Source organism: Mercenaria mercenaria, chromosome 2 (assembly GCF_021730395.1).
Source record: "Mercenaria mercenaria strain notata chromosome 2, MADL_Memer_1, whole genome shotgun sequence".
In the NCBI taxonomy this organism is placed as follows: Eukaryota; Metazoa; Mollusca; class Bivalvia; order Venerida; family Veneridae; genus Mercenaria; species Mercenaria mercenaria.
The window spans coordinates 47036219-47059841 of NC_069362.1; the positions used below are offsets into that span (position 1 = coordinate 47036219).

Genomic DNA, 23623 nt, shown 5'->3' on the forward strand with positions numbered 1-23623 from the left:
ACATATGATAATAGTTGTAGAAGTAGACATGGCTAGAAATTAGTCTCATTTTTCCCTATTATAACTGCATCGTCTACATGAAGTAGTAATATTTTCAAAAATTGCAGGGCGTTATTTCCTGGAAAATCAATTATGGTGCCGTTATCATCTCAACTGAAAAATATCAACTTTTTTTCTTCTCTGACATTAATTTTTCAATAAGAAAATATAGGGTGAAGATATGGTCATTTGAAGGGTACCCGGATCTAAATCCGGCCTGAGTTTCATTTAAAAGATGATTCATTATTAAGAAATTCATTTATACGATTGTTAAGTATTATTTATTATTATACCAGATTTATATAGCGCCCTTTTCATGATAATACGGTTTGTACCATATAAAGGGACAAACCCCTTTATCTGCACACAGTAGCAGTTTTTTGTTTGGACCGGGTACGTATTACACGACTTTAGTCTTTAATCGGATTGAATACGTTCATGCGGAGTTTATACCAAAGCTTTGCCTCTTTTTGGAAAAACAGCTGAGATAAAGTCGTTTTCAACTGTAGAGAAGTATTTTACTATATTTTTTTCTTTTTTGAAATTTGTATTCATTATTTGTTACATGTCTAATTAAATTTTATCGATAATGCCGTCAAATAAATACATTTATACAATTGATTATCGAAGTTTATGCGTACATCAGCAAAGTCGATGATGCAATTTTGTCAATGTAAACCTGACATTTTGAATGTAGTATTCACTGTCTAGGCATTTTCTCTGATGGTTGCATCTAAAACTTAGTACAGTCACCATTGGATACCTGGTTCTGTACATAAAACAGGTTCGAGGGATTCAAACCTACAACCACACTCAAATATATTTAATTTAATAATTAAGTTTTTTTAACATAATTTGTTACACAATTAAATTAATTAACTTTATGATAATTAATATAATAATGTTTGTTATTTTGTTATTTTTGCCTTAATTTTAATAGATGCCTTATACCAAAAAGAAGTCGGGTACGGTTGGCGCAACCAATCATGTGGCCTTAAACGCAATGAAAAGTGCGGTTAATACCAACGTGCACAAAATTATCTGGATTATACCTCACAGTGCCACAATTTCTGGCTCACCTCCGATAGTGCGGCGCCTCAACCTCACAGGCTTACACCTCGAACAGTATCAGTATCTTCTACAGCTCGCCCATCCTCACGAGGCATTACCACCTCGAGCATTATCAGTATCTTCTACAGCTCCGCCTCAACCTCACGAGGCATTACCACCTCGAGCATTATCAGTATCTTCTACAGCTCCGCCTCAACCTCACGAGGCATTACCACCTCGAGCATTATCAGTATCTTCTACAGCTCCGCCTCATCCTCACGAGGCATTACCACCTCGAGCATTATCAGTATCTTCTACAGCTCCGCCTCATCCTCACGAGGCATTACCACCTCGAGCATTATCAGTATCTTCTACAGCTCCGCCTCATCCTCACGAGGCATTACCACCTCGAGCATTATCAGTATCTTCTACAGCTCCGCCTCATCCTCACGAGGCATTACCACCTCAAGCAGTATCTGCCTGTCCGGCTCCACCTTACGGCTCATCTCACTCCACACCGGCACCTCAACCTAATGAACCATCACCACCTCAAGCAGCCCCACAGCTAGTACCTGCGGCTCCACCTGTTCACCAAGTAGAGCCAGCTGAAGGGGTACCTCAACAAGAAATTCCAGGGCCTTTACCCCGCAGGCAGCGGGTTCAAGGTACAAGTTTTCAGTCTATTTATGATAACAGTACTGATCAAATATTCAATCCAGCAATAAATAATTCAACTGCTCAGCCATTCGAACCAGCCATCGAGCACATAAACCCACAACTTCTGGTTCCTTTAACGATTAACACTATCCATTTTCATGTTCCCCCAACGATAAAAGCGAAGATTTGGAATAATGAGTTTATCGAAGTAAGCTTTTTGTTGTCAGAGAACAAAGATAGTGTAAACTCGTCTTTTTTAGTTGTTCAAGATGGCAAAATTGTAAGCCAGAATTGTAAACAAAAAATATCACGAATATTGAAAAATGGTCAGATGCTTTTCTGATTTTTATTTCGATTTACGTAATGAAACACCCTGAATCTGTTCAAGGTTTATTGAAATATATGTCTATTATCAGAAAGCTTGCAGCTCGCAATGCAAACTGGGTGTATTACAACAATCAGTTCCGTATGAGAAAAAGCGTGGATCCTACAAGTAGTTGGGATGTAGTCGACACTGAATTGTGGCTTCTGAGCACTACCACAAATAGTATAGCGCCTGTCGAAGCACGCACTTCTTATGACTTTAATTTTAAGGGTCTGTGTCAAAGGCCCCTTTGTACTTACAAGCACAAATGTTTGAAATGTGCACAAAATCACCCAGTTTGTAGCTGCAGGCTTTCTGATAACTATAAGTATAACACATTCCTTTTCACAATGTAGGTTCTTTCAGGCTGAATCGACCATACCGCTCAGCACAGCAGAGTGCGCCAAGGCCTATGGGACCTCGCTTCAACGCCTATAAAAACTGATAGGTTAAAGTTTTGGTTAGAGGATTACCCTGATTTAGATATAGTGATATACCTTTTAGAAGGTTTTCAGAATGATTTTAAATTAGAATATAGGGGCCCTCGAATTCCTCTTTATGTTAAAAATCTACAATCTGCCTTCATGTACCAAGAAATATTTCATGATAAACTTTATCGGGAATTGAGTTTAGGACATATTTTTGGTCCATTCTCTGACCCCCCTTTTTCTAATTTGAGAATCAATCCTTGCGGTTTGGTGCCAAAAAAGTCAGGAGGTTGGCGACTTATCACACACCTGTCATACCCTCCAACACTTAGTATAAATGAATTTATTGATCCAGAATTAACTTCAGTCCAGTATTCGAAATTCGACAATGTTGTCAAAATGGTGCAGAGTTTAGGTAAAGGGGCACTACTCATGAAAAAGGACATAAAGTTTTACCTCCCGTCCACCCATCAGACTTCCCTCTTTTGGGCATTTACAATAATTTAACGTCTGAAATCTTCATTCAAAAAACCATGCCGTAATGATGTTTTCTAAGCTGTGCAACTTTCGAGAAATTCTCGACTTGCCTACATTGGATTTTATCTAATTATTCAAAATCAAGTAATATTGACCATTACTTGGATTACTTTTTATTTGCCGCAAAGACATATTCTGATTTGTCGTGCTTGGTTAACTCCTTTGATTTCATTTGCAATGATATTGGAGTGCCTTTAAATGAGGACAAAACTGTAGGCCCAGTCACTACCATAATATATCTGGGCTTAGAAATAGATTCAGAAATTGGTCTTCTTAGAATTTCACAGGAAAAGATTGTCATATTATTACAACTACTTGAAACACTCCAATGTAGAAAGAAAATTACTCTTAAGCAATTACAGTCATTGGTAGGGTCACTAAATTTTATTTGTAAAGCCATTCCTGCAGGTAGAGCTTTTAATAGGTGTTTTTACAACGCTATGTCTCAGGCACAAAAACCTCATCACTTCATTAGGGTATCTGATGGAGTGCGATATGATATGGAAGTATGGGAAATAATTTTGAAGGATTTCAATGGTATCTGTTACTTTAGTGACCTTCACTGGACCAGTTCTGTTGATCTCGAACTATTCACAGATGCTTGCGGCAATAGTGACTATGGGTGAGGAGCTTACTTTCAAGGAAGGTGGTGCTTTTTGCAATGGCCGTCCGATCTGCCGTGTGAGGTCTTAAAAGAGCTCATACCAATCATGCTTGCTCTGTCTGTTTGGGGTCATCTTTTGAACAAATAGAAAATTCTGTTTAGAACTGATAATAATTCATTAGTGCATGTTATAAATACACGATCGTCAAAAAATGACAGGGTTATGAACTTAATACGTCAGTTAGTTCTTTTCACCCTTAAGTATGATATTCCGTTTAAAGCTCTCCATATTTCGTCCACCCGTAATGAAATCACAGATGCAATTTCTCGTTTACAGTGGGATCGTCTTGCCAGATTTCTACCGGTTGGAGCATCATTGGAACCGGAAGAAATCCCAGTTTCATTTCTAGACATTTTCAAGCAGAAATTGACAAACTAGCTATGGAATCCATTTCGGATAACACACACAGAACATACAATAATGGGCTTTCACTCTTTAAGCATTTCACAGATGAGTGCAACAAGAGCATTGAATGGCCACCTTCAGTTATTCACATTTTAGAATTTATTGCATATATGTCCGTGAGAGGTTACTCCTTTAAAACAGTAAATAGTTACATATCAGCTGTAAGTTTTCAATCAAAGCTAAATGATGTAGTTGATAATACTCAGCATTTTCTAGTGAAAAAAGTACTAAAGGGCTATACGAAGGTCAATAAAATGACAGATATTCGATTGCCAATTTCTTACTCAATGTTACTTATATTGTGTAAAAATCTTCAGTTTGTTTGTGCTTCAAGATATGAAGCATTTCTTTTTCAATCAGCATTTTCCTTAGCATATTTTGCATTGTTGCGCATTAGTGAGCTTGTTCCGTCAAATTCTCACGAAACAAAGAACTTTATTCAACTGTCGGACATCATCATTAGTGATAATCAAGTGTCTGTAAGGATACGACATTCAAAAACAGACCAGTTGGGTCAAGGTACCTTATTGGTCATCCCCCAGTCTGGAAGTGGAACAACTTTCCACTCTGTTCTTGTACGGTATCTTTCGGTTCGGCCAAATATGCATAGTCCATTTCTTTGCCATTTTTATGGAACAAGTCTCACTACTTATCAGTTATACTCGGTTATGCGGAAAGTTCTAGAATTTAGTAAATACAATGTTAAATTTTACAAATCTCATTCTTTTCGCATAGGAGCTGCAACCGACTTGTATTTGCATGGTCACTCAGAAGAGAAAATAAAAAGTATGGGCAAATGGAAAAGTTCAGCCTATCTGGGCTATATTCGCATTCATTAATTCAATATTTTATTCACACTGCGCTTAAATAAGTTTTCAATTTTTCAGGGCCATTACAAGTGTTAATTGTTGGTTCTTCAATAGTTAAGCATGCAGCAGAACATGCCACAAAAGGTGTCGGCTATCACCTTGGCTTGGAAAGGTACAAAATTTATTTATATTGGAAGGGTGTATCAACGCTGAAGATACGTTCTCAGTAATTCAAAAGTCTATACAAAAAACTGAACCAGATATACTCATCATTCATTGTGGGGGCAATAACCTTGGCTGTACTCCATTAGGACAAACTATGTATTTTTAAGGTCTCTAATGAGTCAACTTTTTCAAACATATCCATATACTTTAATTATTTTCTCACCAATTTTACCATTGATACAGTGTTGGTATGGAATTAGCCATGCTTGTTTGGATAAAGCCCGGAAGCGCATTAATAATTTCAATTTCAACAAAGGTTATAAAACAAGGTGGGGCTGTTATAAAATATCCAGAAATATTGGAAGAAGCATCTGCATTATTCTGCACAGATAAGGTGCACTTGTCTAGTTTGGGAAATGACATATTTCTTAATACCTTACAAGGGGTTTTATATAAATTTTGTCACGACGACAATGCTAATTGCTTTCCAGATGCCACTGAAGTTGGTCCATGGCTGCCTATGTAATTTACCGCTGCCCTTCCGCCTTTTTTTTGGCGGTGGACTTTAGGTCCATTGGCAGAAGACGGGCACGGTCAATTCAGAGACACATCTATTACATTTTGGTATTAAGTAGGCAATATCTGTATACCAGACTGTCACTAACACTTTGTGATGTGTTTTTTTTTCAAAATTTAACAATCAGCAGTATCTGATCACCAGACTGTTCTTGTTTTTAGGTGATAAACTTTTTATTTAGTGTTTATCTGAACACCAGACTGAGGTGATAAACGTTGTTTTATATGGTGTCTTTGGAGGCTGCCCGTTGTATGTGAATTTGGCGCCTCACTGTTGTTTGTTGTCAGTTGTTATTTACTATCTTAGCAGCCATGGACAAAAAATTGCCACTCATAATTAATAAATTGTAGATTAAGATTCATACTATGTTGATTTTTCTATTTTTGGGTTCCTGGAATTACCTCCCTTTAATTGTTGTGCTGATAAACACATTCAAAGGCGCTTTACATATAGCAAACGCAGCCACAGGCAGCGCAAAATTTACCCTCTACTAGTACAGACATCGATCTGACCAGAGGGACAGAGTGAGATAATGCCCAATGAACAGACAGAGAAAACAGAGAAATACAGGCCTGTCCAGCTAACTTAGCCTATCTCTTTGCGAACAGAAATTAACGTGTCCGGTGTATAGAACCGATACACGAGAAGCCGTCTTTCCTGGAAAGAACCAGTACAGGCCTCTTAGTCAGGTGGGAGACACTCAAGAGCATCTCAGAATTTTCCAGTTCCGTGACCGGGATTCGAACCCCGGACCTCTGGATTGGCAGTCAAGCGTGTTACCACTAGACCACCGGTCCACTTTGTACCGCGGTTAAAACTTTTCTGTGTGATAGGCCTATAGTTTTCGGGCTTAGCGGGGACCCTTGATCAATCATCGGAAGAGGGAAAACATGGGTATTGCGAATTGAAAAAAATAAATTTAATCTTTCTCCAAACAATCAGTTACCAACATCCATTTTCTTACGTTCGACATGGTATCTCTTTAAATTAAGATCAGTTTTTTTCGGGTTTTATATATACTTATTGTATAAAGTAAATTTTTCGGCAAATACTCGTCTGGCTGTTTAAAGTTAGAATAAAGAAAGAAATTCGCTATTAAGTTTGCTCTGTTTCTTGAACTAACATCTAACATGTAACTGACAAAAAAATCCTCGCATACAACCTTTGTTTTTTGCCGATTTTGGTCATGCACAAACAAACAAGGGAAAAGCATGTACAAGCAAGGCAATTCTTGTAAGCACGCGCTGTTGGTGTACGTTTTGGATATACTGTTGAGGGTCCAACGTAAGCAAATTATGGATCCCGAATCAATTTTTTGCCAAAGTCGAAAGGTCCTAGACCTATGAAATCTATCATTTGCCTTTATATTGAAAATATAATTTTTCCACATAATTTCACTTTGACTTGAAATATCTGCTACCTTTCTTGATACGCGCCTGAATTGACGTTCTGTTCTATTGTATTATTTCGCGTATTTGCCTGAATATAAGTTTACACGCCGCGAATTAATCCCTGAACTGAATGATAGGCAAACAACATTTACAAAAACACAGTTTCGTTTTTTTTGGTTTTAGATTAATTTGAGTCGGGAAAGTTGACACACTAACTTTAAATCTTACATTAAAACTTTTAAAAATGATTCTGTACTTTTTACATATCTATGCAGCCTTCTGATGTGTAATGTCGGGCAAATGTGTATAAGCTAAAATTCGTGTTCATTTCTCACATTTTTAAATGCAATTTAGAATTTTGTTCATAATTATAAGTTGAACTAAAAGATAAAAAGTATAGACATTTCATTAAGGATATAATTATAAAGAGTGGGTGTATCTATTCCTATTATACGATAATGTTAACATTTTAAAAGAGCAAGGGACTGGATGAACAATGCAAAATTGTTGACACTCAGCTACTCTCGGCACCTTAATTTATACTGTACGTTAGAGACAAAATGCCGTGGTACTGTTTAAATCTAAACTTTTCGCTATGTACCGACTGCATCGAAGAAAGTGGGAGTAAGTCTTATTTATAACTTTGGACGAAATTACCATGTCAAGAAATCATGTTACTATAGGCCACGGACAGGCATAAATAAAAACGTATGTTCACAACAACGTGAAACGGCCGACTTCGATCGGCTTCAGTCAGCTTAATTTGTTCGATATTTTCAGCACTTTGCTGTGCTGCCCCTCGTGATATTATTCTTTCACATCTGAACTCTAAACAATGATTTTATTCAGCCACAAATCACAAAATAAGACATATTATTTAGACTCTTACACGTTACCAAAGATTTTAAGGTACATTCTTGACGAACTCCATTAAATATTTGCCTGTTTTGTGTTGTTGTCTTAATATATTATTTCTTAAATATAACTTCCACATTTTCAAAGATTTCACCGTCTTTTAATGTAACTGCCGAAAAACTGACGTCAACTTTCAATGAAACTGCCCAAACAGCAAATAAATAAAAAAAAATATATACATATATCTTTCAACTTAACTGCTGAAAACTGACCTTGCTTCTTTCAATATACATGTGACTGTCGAAAAGTAAGCTTTAACTGTTGATGCAACCGCCGGAAATCTGACCCCTTAATTGTCAGTGTTACTGCCGGAACACTGACGTTACATTTCACTGAAACCGCTAAACCACGACGTTAATTTTCGACGATAAAACTACCGAAGATTTGCTCAATACCCAATATTATGACCTTCAATGTCAATGCAAAACAAACATTTTAAGCTGTATTCATAAATACCATCACATTGTCTCCATCGAATTTCATTACATTCACCTCGTTCAAATTTATATTTTTCGACACCTTATGTGCAAGTAATCATACAAACCATTTGGCGCAGTTTCTGATATGGAATATGCTGGCTCTAGATCACAGACTGCGTGCACTGTAAGAAAAAGTTAAAAAATATCAGAGTTAATTGTACTGCTGGAAACGTTTGTACATTCTGACAGTTTATAAAATTTACAACTTAAGGGTCATGTAATTTATCTTTAAATTTACAGAGGTTATTGCATTCTTTGTAATCTCGATGAGAACAGGAGTTCAGTCATAGGGGAAAAAAACGTTTACCTAATTCATATACAAAGATACCCGTTTAAGTGTCTATGACGCCCTCTGACAGGTCAGTTATTTTTCTATGTAAATCTTACTTTACCACTCAGTTTTAATTTCAATTCCGTTTTTAATGGTGGTAGTCATCTAGAATAAATACCCCTGTAACATTGCTTTCACGCCAAGAAAAAAATAATATATATAACTTATTTTTTGGGCATTTAAATATATATGTGAAGGTCAAATGTCATATCTGAAAATATGAAAAATTGCTTCTCAGTATCTTTCAAAATATATAAAGAAAACTTATGTCTATACATTAACAGTATTTTATCTTTGTTTGAAATACCAGACACTGAAATGTGTAAATAAACGCATGAGTATTTTGCAATGCCAGTAAAAATGGGAGATTTGTTAGTCAGACGTTTTTTACTAGACTATATTCGTCTTGACTATGTGTAGGACCCCCAAATGTAAAAATGGTCACATATGTAAAAATTGTAACAAACGTAAAATAATGTTTCCGAAAAACATCTATTACCACTACCCGCCCTTTCCCCTTCCTTTACCCGTACTCGCCGCTAGGAGCATTGGCTTCTATATTTTATGCAAAAGGAACATACAAACCGAAGGACGGACACGCCCATTACTACATTCGAGCGCACACTACACATATCACTGTGTCGACCACTCCGGCTATATTGTTTTTGTTTTAGATAATTAAAGGCGAAACTATTTCTAGTAGATGAAATCACAAGGTGACTGCGAAAATTGTGTTTTACATTTGTAGGAAATTGATTATACATAAGTGACCAAGACTTTGTTTTTATATTTGTGACGCTTTTTTATTACATATGTCACCAGCAAAGTTTGTACATTTGCAACAACTCGGTTATACATTTGTAGAAAGTTTTTACATATACGGTAAAATTATTTTACGTTTGTAACCATTTTTACATATGTGACCATTTTTACATTTGGGGGTCCTACAACTATGATTTGCTTATGATTGTAGTTCCACATACACACCGAGTCAAATTAGATATTATCATGAGGATTACATAGATTTAAATCAAAATCTCATTATAAAATATTTCATTGAAAGATATGCATATTGCATCTCTAAAGTAATAAGAAAATACAGTTTTATTACCGTTGGATACAAAGATGCACAGGGCAGCACTTATGATTATGCATCCTTTCTTAATCATGGTTGGGTCTCTATACCTGAAAGCAATAAGAAACATATAGTTTGGTAATACATTTGTATAATTTGATTTTGAAAATATTGAGCATTCACTCCAAACATGTACGACTTTGCGAGCGAGCTCGAGAGTTTGTCGCCGTTTCAGAATCTAATGGAACATAAAATAAATATTTTAGCGGTGAACCCTTTAAATCGAAGGGCAGCCGAGCCAGAATTCAATGTTCGAGTTTGAGGCGTTTTCAACATATAGGGGTTTCGTCTGAGGATAGTATGGTATAGGAGAAATATGAAAGAATTGCCCAGAATCCTGCTGAAGTTAAGCAACTTTATGGACGAGTGCTAAAAAATGATAGAAGGCAAGTGTCAATAGTCAGCTCAACTTAAAGATCGTTCTGCTTTTAGGGGCTAAAAAAACATGCTCGGATTTTCAAAATGGAGGAATTTCCTTCTATAGAGGTATCTTTATATATATAAAAAATATATATAAGGAAATGCTTCGGGACTGGAAACTTTGTTTAGCTTAAAGGGACTCTGATTTGGCGTGTTTTCTGTACATGTTACCCCATAAGGCTTTTAAAATTTAGATACATTATCGGTCGTTGGAAAATCTTAGTATTTGTAGGCAAAGATAATGAAAAAACACTTACAACAGACAGACGTCCACCTTGATATGAAATTAATTGTCTCTTATATTGGATAAATTTTAACTTCCTGATGTCCATTCCTGTCAGCTGTCAACATTTATTTATAAATTACAAACATCACCCGTATGTAAAGATATACAAGTATTTCTTATGTAATTTTTGCATATCTCAAACCATGTTCAAATACGACGTAGCAATTTATTAGCCTGACAATGGACTGTATAAATATTTGGCTGATACTTATGCTTGTCAAATATCCAAAAATCAATAGTTTTAACATCCTAGCAGATAACGTTTATCAGGGCACAGTGAACTAATCCTGAAATTTATCCCTCTTATACGCAATGCAATAAATCTGTGATCCCATAAAAATATATAAACAAGATATCAATCGATTATGTTTGCTTAAGTAATGTTCATATTGTTGCGTATTAAGTATTGTTAGATTTATATGTAGTAATATTCTCTAAACACTTGTTTCCCATTGTTTTTGATAAAAAGGGGGTATTGTTAGATATAACATTGTATAAGTAGTTAATATATTTCTACTTGACACAATTGACAGCCAGGTGATTACTCGTACTATCTTACCGAATGCTCTAATTTTAGTTTAATAATACTTAAATGTCTCAGGTGTTTGTATTGTAAAACAACGTTTTGTTAATATAGGTCGTTTAAAAGTTATAGCTGATTTTAAAAATATATTTTCAAGTTTCTTTTAACAACAACAACAACAACAACAAGAATGAAAAAAGACACTAGGTACTTCCAAATTAGTTTAGTATTACGCTATAAGAAGTCATTTTGCATTAAGATATATCCCATACACATATTTTAAAGGAAGGATCAGATTTTAACCCTGCTAAATCCTTTCTATAATGAACTTGTCCGTCTTTCAGTTTGGACAGTACCATTAACTGTTAAAAGGGGTGCATACTAAAACGACTGACTGAATGGCTGGCGAACAGTACAGATCATGATCAGACTACACGGATGTGCAGGTTGATCATGATCTACACTGGTCGCAAATGCAGAATAAATTGTGTCCAGCATGATAAGGGTTAATATAAAACATTATACAAAAATATATTTACTTTTAAGAAAATTCCATCGGTATCATCTTAATTATGAAAAACGACGCTTAACTTCGTAAGTAACTAAGTAACTATTACTTGATATGGGCGAGGCGTATGTTCTCCGTGACTAATTGATAAACGACATTATGTCTGAAATCATTAGTCCTCCACCTCTGATAATTCATGTGGGGAAGTTGGCAGTTACTTGCGGAGAACAGGTTTGTACTGTTACAGAATCCAGGAACACTGATTAGGTTAACTGCCCGCCGTTACATGACTGAAATACTGTTGAAAAACGGCGTTAAACCCAAAACAAACAAACAAACAAATTACTTGATATAATGTTAATATGTTTGTAAAATAAAATAAGTCAGTGAAATTGCAAAAAAAAAATGTTTGTTATTGGCCAACATAAAATTTCAGTATCTGGGTTAAAATGTTTTTATCGCAGGAAGTACCTGCATTCCCTTAGCAACAGAACATTAAAACGTTATAAGGACGTAATTAATGTCTCCTCAAACAAAATACACCCATCTGGCATTATTTTATTATCTATGCGTCATTATCTAATGTTATAATAAATATTCAGCTTATCGAACAAGTCATAACTTTAAAAGTGTATAGAATGAAAGCAGTCAATAAGTGTGTTCTCTGCTTTCATGTATCCGTATCATAGCTGATGTAAGGATTTTATGGTCCCAATTTTAAGAACCCAATTTTTAACATGCATTAGGAAAGGGACCTGAAAAAAAGCAATAAAAGCAAATATTGTTTATAATGATACGGAGACGTGGAAACTGACTATTTACTGATATATGGTCAAATATCAAAACACATATAGATTTAATCCAAAGATAATGAAAGATAAAGAAATTATTTTGTTTTTGACAAAGTTTTCTTGATTTATAACGAAATTCATTCGTGTATATATAATACTGGATTGAGGCCGTTTGGAATTAATAAGATAATATCACAGCATCATTCGATTTTGCTGAAATTTTCACAAGACATGTGTTTTTAACTGATATTGCTAAATTAGTGGGGAAATTCGTGTACTCTTATTAATATGAAATATATTGACAAAGATATCGAGCGTTGTTCGAAATTTCGTTAAGTGTGTATGTTAATGCATCTCAAAATTATGAAAAATACTTACTTTTTTTGTTACATTCTGAAAGAAAAATGGTTAATATCACAATTTTTTCTTTAAAAATTCACTTAAATTCCAATAGTATACACTGTTCTAACATGTTCGATTCAAAATATCCTTTAGAAAGTTGAAAACTTGAGGAACTTTGCTTTTGTCAACAGAACCAGGCCTGTTTCGTGATAAAATCCATGCCGATGGCTTTAGCTCTACAGATAAGCGTTAGTAACGCAATGAATAATCTTGGTCACGTGACCATGTGCGTTGACATAGCTTATCACTGGTCGATACTTAAAAGAAATAAGTTTGACATGTAAAATGTTTTCAGATAATTTATCATTATTTAAATACATAGAAAAGGTCTTAAATTCGTATAAACAAATACGTAAAATGAAAGTTTAAATTGCACAAAGTTTTATTGTTTATGAAAAGTCTCTGCTAAAAGTAAAACGTTTATAAGGCTATCGCGTACAATTTGTCATTTGTTTTGTTAATTTAAATGTAACCCAGTAGGCATTTGACGTCGGTTAGACGTCGTATAGACGTCGGACCCCTCGCTTATCTCGCGGATGTATGACTAATAAATTAACATGTGTAGAAGAGAAGATCCTTAGGTAGAATAATTTATACATGTGTATAGAATGCACTTTTATCTTGAACAGTTTAAAATTCGTGAACAAATCCGTTTCCGAAAAAAGACAATCTCATGCGATATTATAATATAATTAACAGTATTTGATGTTCGAATGAACTATTATTTATATGCGCATGTCCAGGCTTTTATGAAAACATTATATAATAAATAGTAAATATCTTGAAACTATACTAGCAAAATTATACTAGTTTAAAAGTTTTATAATTCATAACATTTATCAGACTTTCTATCCAACCTAATTCCAACGTCTTCTAGACGTCTATTAGACGTCGTGGATATGATGTTGGTTAGACGTTGGATTCGAGTCGCCGACGTCGCGACCAAAATCCAACGTCTAACCAACGTCGATACGACGTCAGGTGTTTACTGGGAAGCATATTATAGTTGCGTCGCATCTTGTACTTTTTGTCCCGAACCTTTGATTACATCAGACAAAATAACTACGTAAAATTTAAGTTTATGAGCATTCCAAATTAAATAATAGTAATAAAAAATGTTATTTAAAAAAATAATGAGGGTAGTTCGTCAACAATAAATTGGTCTCCAATATGGAAATTTAAGAAATAATAAATTCCCAATCGTGGTTTATCGTAGAATAACCTGTGTTTTCAGTTCTTATGCGTAAGAATAGTATCACGAAGGCCGTAGGCCTGATCATGAGTGATATATTGTTCCGCATAAGAGCGAAAAACTCGGATTATTCTACGATAAATCACTCTTGGAAACTTGTTATTTCGATTCTAACACGAAATACTAGTATCAACATTGTTAGAAAAAATGGTAACTACTTTTTACGACCGTGCTACGCACCTGGATCGGATGACGTCATTGCACGCGCGTGGGTTATTGCAGAATAACCCGAGATAGATCTTGCGCTACATGTATACATAGGTTGCCCAAACTCTAACGCAGTGATCTCCCTTTCCACTTCGCTCTTTAGTTCTTTACGTAATTGTAACCGTGACCAACACTTTATGACTGTATTAGCCAATAATTAGGAAATGCTATAATTGCGTTTTTACGAAATACGCGACATATAAAGGGAAAAAATAATTATTTCATTCTTATGAAATAATATTTCGTATTATTGATATATTTTGAGTTTTGCGAAATAAGAAGAAAAGTACTATTCATAATAACAGAATGGAATGTTACTTTTGGGATTCCATAGTTACATACTTATTTGAAACAGCAATAATTTTGTAAGTTTTAACTACTCCTATGTTTACATACCTGCTACACCTGCTGTACACCCATCCAAATTATTTATTCTACATTCTTATAGTTACATGTCATATTAACATCTTAACCGAAAACAAAGCTGACACATTGGGTATATTTTCTGACAACTTACAGTCATTCTTTGAAAACAAATCGAGGGAGCGCGATATCTTTGTTTGCGCTTTCTTCAAACTTTGAAAGTTTTAAATTGTCATGTTTGAATCAATCACAAGCGATTTCCACCTAAAGGAAGACGTGTATTTTTTATAATCAATACATCTATATATAACTTTGATAAAATTCCCTACTTGACATGTTTAGAAGTTTATGGAATGCCGTTATCCAGAGCGACAATAATACTGACTTATCTGACAATATAGTACTACCGGCTGGAAATTCACGGTTGCAGATAGGTCAATATGGCAGACACGATTTAGGAAGCTTAGCAGGAAGTGCTTGATAAAGAATTTATAAATAATAAAAGATAAAAGGGTATATATTTTATTAATTTAAAAGTATTTTTTCGATATTGCTAATTTATTTTGAGATACATGTAAATTGTTAAGCGATCACATATGACTACATCTCTTGCCTCATGTAGGTAGTGCGTCTGTTATCGATATTACGATGAAAGAGAGATGGTACTTTAGACAACAAAAACAGGTTATATTCAGAATCTCCTGAATTTCTTTTGTATCACCGAGTCTGCAACAAATGAACGTTAAAATTTAATTGACATATCACTCGGTGTCATATCAGACCAGGATTAATTCTCACGCATTGAATATACACGCATTGAATATACACTATTAGACCTATGTAAAACATAACTTTAGAATATGTACATCCAGTAGGGTTGGCGTATCATAATATGCATATAGCACATTATACACCGAGTCTCAACGTAAGCGTTGACCGGTGGTATAATTACGTCCGAGCTGGGTCCGGTTGTTCGAAACTTTAACCGGCTGTTAAACTAGCCTCCGGTTAAATTTTGATTCAAAATACTAGACTTAGTGGGACACACTAGTATGATGTTTTGATTTTATTTTAAAGATTTTCCAGTGTTCAAAATTCTTTCCTCATACATTTGTTTTATAAAGTCTTCTGAAATGCCGAAAAATAACCCTAAAAGTTAATCAACCGTTAGCTTAATCGCCTGTTAAAGTTTCGAACAACTGGGCCCAGGTCGCTTTTTGCGGTTGTTTTCACCAGTCAATGTAATATTTTCCTTCACACTTTTTTCATTTTTAAAGCTTTGTTATTAAAAATTGGCCGAGGATGACCTACAATGGACGCGCTTTGATGGTGATGTATTGAATTTTTCATGTCATTTGTATTTTTTTCTAACATTCAGGAAATATTCACTAAAAAACACGTATTTGGATACCATACCGTAGTATTCTCGCTTTAAATGGATAAATTACTGTTAAAATGTCCTGTAATTTAGTTATACATGTACGATATATCGGTCACCGTTATATGCAGTTTAAAAAATCACATAGCCCGGCAAAACTCGGTCGTCGGCGAAGGTGCTGTCTTACGTCCGAGTCGGTGGTACACCAAAATAAAAATGCATACGTACGAGCTGGTGGAATTTAAGAAAAACGATTTTTTCAAGACTTTTCAGGATCCGACAGTGGACAAAATGCATTTTTATCGATATATAGACTAGTCTACCGTTTCATGTTTCTTCGTTATGCACAGCCATTTAACGCATCATTGTGCACAGTCATTTAGCACATTTAGCAGGATTTTGTGACCGAATATTAATGTTTCCTTCGCGATCGCCAGACTATTATTTGCTTATGTGTCTACGCTTACAGTACAGTTAAACCACAGTTGGCCCTATTAAAAGCGAAGTACATCTTGATACGCAACGTTTTTTTCCCTCGTTTTTCTTTCACACTTTCCTTGTACATGTATAAATATTTTGAAAAATGTTGCGTTTCTAGATGTGCTCAGTATATTTATAGGTGTAAATATTGCAAGTAACGTTTTGGGAGAAAAGCAATTGAAGTATAGTGGAAGCAATTTGACCCCGGTGGTTGACCTTTGTATTATAATACATAATAAGACACAACCTATTACTGAGATGGTGTACGTAAACACGAGCTGCACGAGAAATGGAAATATAAATTAATGTATTGGAAAGTTTTAACGATCAAATGTAAGTATACATACTTTGATACAGCACTGTATACAAACTAATTCCATATAAATATACACGGCTACCCTAAGCACCCCTTATTTCTACAATGAAATCCCTTATTTCTACAATGAAATAATAGATATGAATAATCAACCTATAAGTTCAAGCATCGCAGTCAAGTTGCGACTACTATACTATATACAACCCAAAATTAATAAATACACTGAATTCCTAAATGGAGAAATGTGTGCAGTTTAAGTATGTACATTATGCAGTCTTATTTACAGACTCTGTGAACCATCCTGACTAATATTTGATTGTGCAATTTAAATTTCAGTTACTGTTTCATGCGGTGCTCATAGAATTATGTTACTTTATCCATATAAAGAAACCACTTGATTTAAATGACTTTGTTTCGACCAAAACCTTTCAATGAAGATAGTTAATAGTTAACTATCAAGCACTGACATTAGTCGAGTGGCAGCTTTTGGTCCCAGTAATACTCACTTGTTTTATATAATATATATAAATGTATACGTTTAGATGTTTTGCGAGTCAATGGCACGAAAAAAATCTCAAGTTTTTATTAACCAAACGCTTGATTTTGGTGAAATTGGATACAGGTTCATAACTAGGTCATACCAACACTGAAAGTAAATCAATTTTCATTTTCTACAATTTAGAAAATTTATTTCTTTGTTCTACATAGATTTTACCCAATAGCTATCGAATAAAAACGATTGAGTAACATCAAACATTCCATTGATCATTTACTATTATATATATCAATACCTACTTTTATTGCACGGGAAATCGCCACCAACATTCTGTACGATTATAATTGATGATTTATCCATTTCAATTGACCTGCCGGGGCGGGGTTTCGCGATGTTCCACTGCGTTATTGTGCTGGATATATAGTATATTCTGCAACCAGATTTCTTATTCAGTGGCCATCTAGAAATATATTGCTCTGCGTGTTTTGCTCGTTTCATGAGTTTAACTCCGCCCCGCCAGGTCGAATGACATGGACAGTAGTGCCCTATCAAGACGAAGGCATTTTCTTTTTATGCCCCAGCATCTTATATACCCCTTACTAGAATGACTTGATACTAATGCAGATGTAACCTGTGACCATTCCTCACCGCCTCGGTAGCCTAGTCGTAGAGCGTCCGGTTCGATCCCCGGCCGCGTCATACCAAAGACGCAAAAAATGGTACTAGTAGCTTCCTCGCTTGGCGCTCAGCATTAAGAGGGTTGTGCTAGGACTGGTCAGCCCGGTGTCAGTATAATGTGACTGGGTGGGGTATCATGTCACGTGTCTACGGCGTGATATTCTAGTGAGGTAGCACTATAAAGTTGGGCATTGTGCTCACTGCTACAAGTAGACATCGTCGTTTATATGACTGAAAAATTGTTGAAAAAGACGTTAAACCCGAACACACACACACACACACACTCATCTTCAAACATCACCTGACGGTTATATACCAATAAAAGAAATTGTTCTTTCTTTCATATAACATTCAGCTACTTCAGAACAATTTTGTTACAGTTTCTAGATTTTCACTCCGTCGTAGACCTATTTTCCACAAGATATCCATACATTTGCTTCAATAAAACGAAAAGAAAAAGGGGTGTTGAATAGTATGCAGTGAAATGCAAGTCAACTGAAGTCAGGTACCCTCATATTGCCGCATTTCAGAAAGCGGTCCGCAGAATAAACACTCTACTTTCGTTTTCAAGTAAAACAACTCGAAAACATGCGAGTATTACCATGAAACGTGTCCTATTTTATGTAAAATTCATTCCACGAGTGAAATAATGCCCATTTGACCCCCGATTTACGCGCAAATGCGCGAAAAATGGAAAAATTAGGATCTATTTATTAGGGACTTCTTTCGATCTATTTAGATCTATTTATTAGGGACTTCTTTCGACTACACCACGGAAGCACATTTTGGACCGAATTACTGCATTATAACCTGACCTCAGTTTGACCTTGCCCTCGTTTTGGACTTAGGTGCAAAATCTATCGACAAGGATGCCACTGGGGGCATCAAGCGTTTATTGAACGCAGCTCCTTGTTATGAACAATTATTAGGAAGTTTATGTTGAAAAGAATGACTATGTTAAATAAAATGTTTTATGGCACTCTAGCCTGGGCCTCAAATAGGTATAGTACTGTCAGCTGAAGAGTCAAAAAACTGGTCATGTGTTTAAAAACTGGCCGTTGTATTGAACGAAGAAAACCTACGTAACTGTGTCACACAGAATGTCAATATATTACATAGAAGTTATGAATAAAACATATTTATCACGCGTCTTTTATAAGTCTTGAATTTTTGTAGCGTTGGTATAAGGTTTTGAAAAATGTTTGCCAGATATGGTAAATTTTTTTACAAAAATCATCCAAAAATGTCATTTTGTCGTGATTTTTTAAATCGCGAAATATCTATACCATTTTAATGTGACATTTAGTAAATACTTTCTTTTGCTGATATAGTGCTCTCTTTTTACGCATACGACTTATTTATTGCACAGCTACTGTCCCCCGCCCCCCCTTTAATGCATTATTATTTAGTACAGGCTTCAAGTATGAAACCGACATATGTTAAAATGACTGTGCACAACGAAGAAACATGAAATGATAGTCTAAATATCGATAAAAATGCATTTTGTCCACTGTCGGGTACGTATGCATTTTTATTTTGGTGTACCACCGACTCGGACGTAAGACAGCACCTTCGCCGACGGCCGGGTTTTGCCGGGCTATGTGATTTTTTAAACTGCATATAACGGTGACCGATCTATTAAAGTGGGTATATCGTACATGTATAACTAAATTACAGGACATTTTAACAGTAATTTATCCATTTAAAGCGAGAAAACTACGGTATGGTATCCAAAATACGTGTTTTTTAGTGAATATTTCCTGAATGTTAAAAAAAAATACAAATGACATGAAAAATTCAATACAGCACCATCAAAGCGCGTCCATTGTAGGTCATCCTCGGCCAATTTTTAATAACAAAGCTTTAAAAATGAAAAAACTGTGAAGGAAAATATTACCTTGACTGGTGAAAACAACCGCAAAAAGCGACCTGCTCGCACGTAATTATACCACCGGTCAACGCTTACGTTGAGACTCGGTGTTATAGGTTTTATCACAATGTCATTATTATTAACAGGTGTATAACGTCACATGTTTGGTCATCTATTTTTAGCGATTAATGGTTAAGAAGTCAAAGTAACACAGTGATAACTAATCTATCTTAGAGGGAACCGATCCAGTCGACTTGGAACCGACTCCTCTACGGTAACATGCGAGATATCAACTCAAATATTCCGCCACGTGCACTTAGCGTTTAGCTTCGGAATTTTGGAAGACGCCTTTTCATTGTGCCAATAAGCGTCTGCACAACTTATCGAACCGCAACGTTTCGCACATTGTAAATAAGGTAACGACCGTGTCATATTAAAATGCAGGAATTATAGCTTAAAATCTTAAATTTGCATATGTAACGGCTAAATGAATTGTGATAACCACGCCGTCTGAGGTAAACACGTTATTTCCCATCTATAGATCATTTATAGATAGGGGACATGTACATTTTGTACATACCGAACATAAGATATATAGCGGCCGTTCATTTACATCTATTATATAGATCTGACAACAGCGATATTTCGAAGATGAGGCTAATGTATAACAGATTAAACTTCGCAGAAGTACTAAAATAGAAATATGAACGATTTAACTTCTAACTGTCGTTGGTAAGAGTCAACCTACGCGCAGTAATATTGTTCAATCATCAATTGTGTAGATAAGGGGAGGTAACAAAGTGTTGGAGTTCGAGTAAGAATTAGTTTAAAATGTAAAAAAAACGTGATTTACTCCATCCGGCGTTGGATACAAATATTTCTCGTTGTGAAATGATTTACTACACTATATAAAAAAATAAGAATCGCACGTACTCGGTGATTTTTTAGTTTTGGGGGAATAGTGACGGGGAAAATGTCACACCGTAACGGCTAAAATATGGGAAAATTTGCGCCGTAATACAAATAGTATCTTTCATAAATATGTTACACACTTTCTAGAAGAACATGACAACATGACTTAAAACACATTGTTCATAGACATGCATATTCAATTCAAATTCAGATGAGCTGAAGGTAGATCGATTCCCGATTTAGGCAGAGCCTTATTTCAAATTAGACACATGCTTATCCTTCCTGTTTATATAGTTACTTTACTTAAAAAAATATCTTTATATAAACACACTAGCTCACACTCCTCTTGCTTGTATAATTGTATAATGCAAGGCACATAGAGTCGCCAAACTATTCAATGTGTATATCAATGATAATGTTTTGTCTTGGTTGATAAGATTTTCCTAAGGTCTAAAAACTCGGGGTGTTTCTGTATTGAAAATTCATTAAAGAATTGTACACACGATTATTTTGTGCTTTTTAGTTACTACAATGTATAATATTAAAGTCAATATTACGTACACGTATTTAAACTGGATCCCTCTCACCTACCCTTCTATGAGTCGTCCGAAGAGGGTCCAAGTTTGATCCTCATATCGTTTTTTCACTTATTAACATGGCATTAAGAGTCTCAGTACAACGTTGAGTTCTCCCCCTATATTATATGAAATACATGGTCTTCGGGCATATTTTCCAACATATTAGCTGCATTGTTAGTCTTGACATGAGAAATTGTTTATAGACCTTGTATAAGTATAATAATCACACTTGAAAAGATTATGTCAAATTCTTGGGAAATCCATTTATTAATATGACTTCGTGAAGACTTTATGCAATAAAGGGAGTTTATTAGAATATCTTATTTGCATGACTCAGTACAACGTAGAGTTCTCCCCCTATATCATATGAAATGCATGTTGTAATTACGGAATACTGTTATGTTTATATCCTATGATTGCTCATCGCCTTATTATCAAAGTGCGATCGTAGGCTGGTAGGATGGCAGGATAGTAGGATGGCAATGGTAGGAGTGTACGATAATAGGCTGGCGATGGTAGGATAGTAGGATGGCGATGGTAGGATGATAGGATAATGTACTGCCGTCCTACTAACACTATCTTACCATCCTACTATCGCTATCCTACCACCTTACCATCTCTCTATCAAACCATTCTATTTTCCATCCTACTTTCCTACCATCCTACCATCGCTTTTCATCCCGCTCGCGTTATTATATTTAGTAACATTTTAAAGACATTAAAATCGCATTTAAATTAATGCATAATTAGTGCTACGAAATACTGTTTTGTTCATACCCCACTATGATAGCTCATTCTCTAATTATCAAAGCGCGGTTGTATGATGATATGATGGTGGGATAGGATGGTAGGATGGCAATGGTAGGATCGTGGGGTGGTTGGGTAGTACGATGGCGATGAGATATGTATAGAAAAGTAAAATGGTAGAATGGTAGGAAAGCAACAATATATCATTCTATCACCGCTTCATTCTAACATCGCTATCCTACCATCCTGCTATCCTTACATCCTGCTATCCTAGCATCCTACCATTGCGCTTTGATAATTACTCGATGGCCGAGGGTAGGATATGAACAAAACAGTATTCCATAGTCCACTCATAAACATGACGGGAAGATTTTCTATAATTAAGGAAAATGATCGGACTTTTTCTTTTTCATTAATCTAATTCAGAATTTTATTGTAAAACTAGTTCTCCACCATTTCAACATCTGTACGAATCTGTGCAACTGGATTTAACAAGTGTCATAGCCAAACTATAGCAAAAACTAACGCAGGAGATGTTATCCAGAAGCGCTGTAAGGTACAACCATTTGGAAGTCCTCAATATGTCACTATAGCATACTTTGCGGCCAGCCTTATTGTGTGTTTGCCGCAACGGATGTGGCTACGAAGCGTCGACCGAGGTTTAGATTTTTTTCATGTGGGGGAGCGTTGGCTTACAGAAAGTCTATCGTTCTACTCAGGTGCTCACCCATGCCTGAAGTAAAACCCGCAGGGGTACTTGGGGTCTTCCTTCTGCACCAAAAGTTGAAAGGAAAGTATCCAGATGGCCTAAATTCTGTCGGTATACTCAAAGCCCAACAAAATCTATGTGTTTATAAACTGGATCATGTCTACTAAATAATGCGAATTTCATGATATGTCTGTTCATTTACAAAAGACATGTCAACATCGATTATGCCAATAAATATTCATATTCTTGTAGTTGTATATACAATATAACTGAAAATGTATATCATCAACACTTTGCGTACTAAATCTGTACTTATTAATTTTAGCTTTATTTCTGGTGAAAATCACTCTGAAGTCCGCCTCTTGGAAAAGGCAGCACTGCTGTCATATGAGAAGACGAGGAAGTACCCCCCAATGGAGCTCGAAACAGATTACCTTACATATAAACCGAGAACATACCTTATACAAATCTAAATCTATTTCAAACGTGTAATATTCCATGCTACTGTCGACTCGTTGTAATTGTCACTGTCTTCTTTTAGGCGTCCGTCCGTCCAAATTTGTGACGTTCATATCTCAAAAAGTATTCGACCAAAAGTCATTAAACATCACAGGATTGGTTGTAGCGAAGAAAAAAGAGGAAAGAAACGCAATCAACAAACAAGACAACATACGTAACAAAAATACGAGACGAACAGAAAACAAGTTGAAAATAGGGGCACCGCCTTGGAATGGTCATTAACCTTTATAAAGGAAATTGG

At 35.5% G+C, this 23623-nt stretch overlaps 1 protein-coding gene across 1 annotated transcript in view; it reads right to left on the reverse strand.

The window, feature by feature from the left end:
* Window positions 1–9991, reverse strand: part of LOC123562180 (protocadherin-10-like) — a 30466-nt gene extending 20475 nt beyond the window's left edge. The window contains exons 1-2 of the mRNA XM_053536513.1: window positions 9924–9991; window positions 8547–8603 (exon numbers count right to left, since the gene is read on the reverse strand). Coding sequence (XP_053392488.1) covers window positions 8547–8603; window positions 9924–9981 — 115 coding nt within the window. The 5' untranslated portion in view covers window positions 9982–9991. The remainder of the gene's footprint in view (window positions 1–8546; window positions 8604–9923) is intronic.
* Window positions 9992–23623: the final 13632 nt, after the last annotated feature.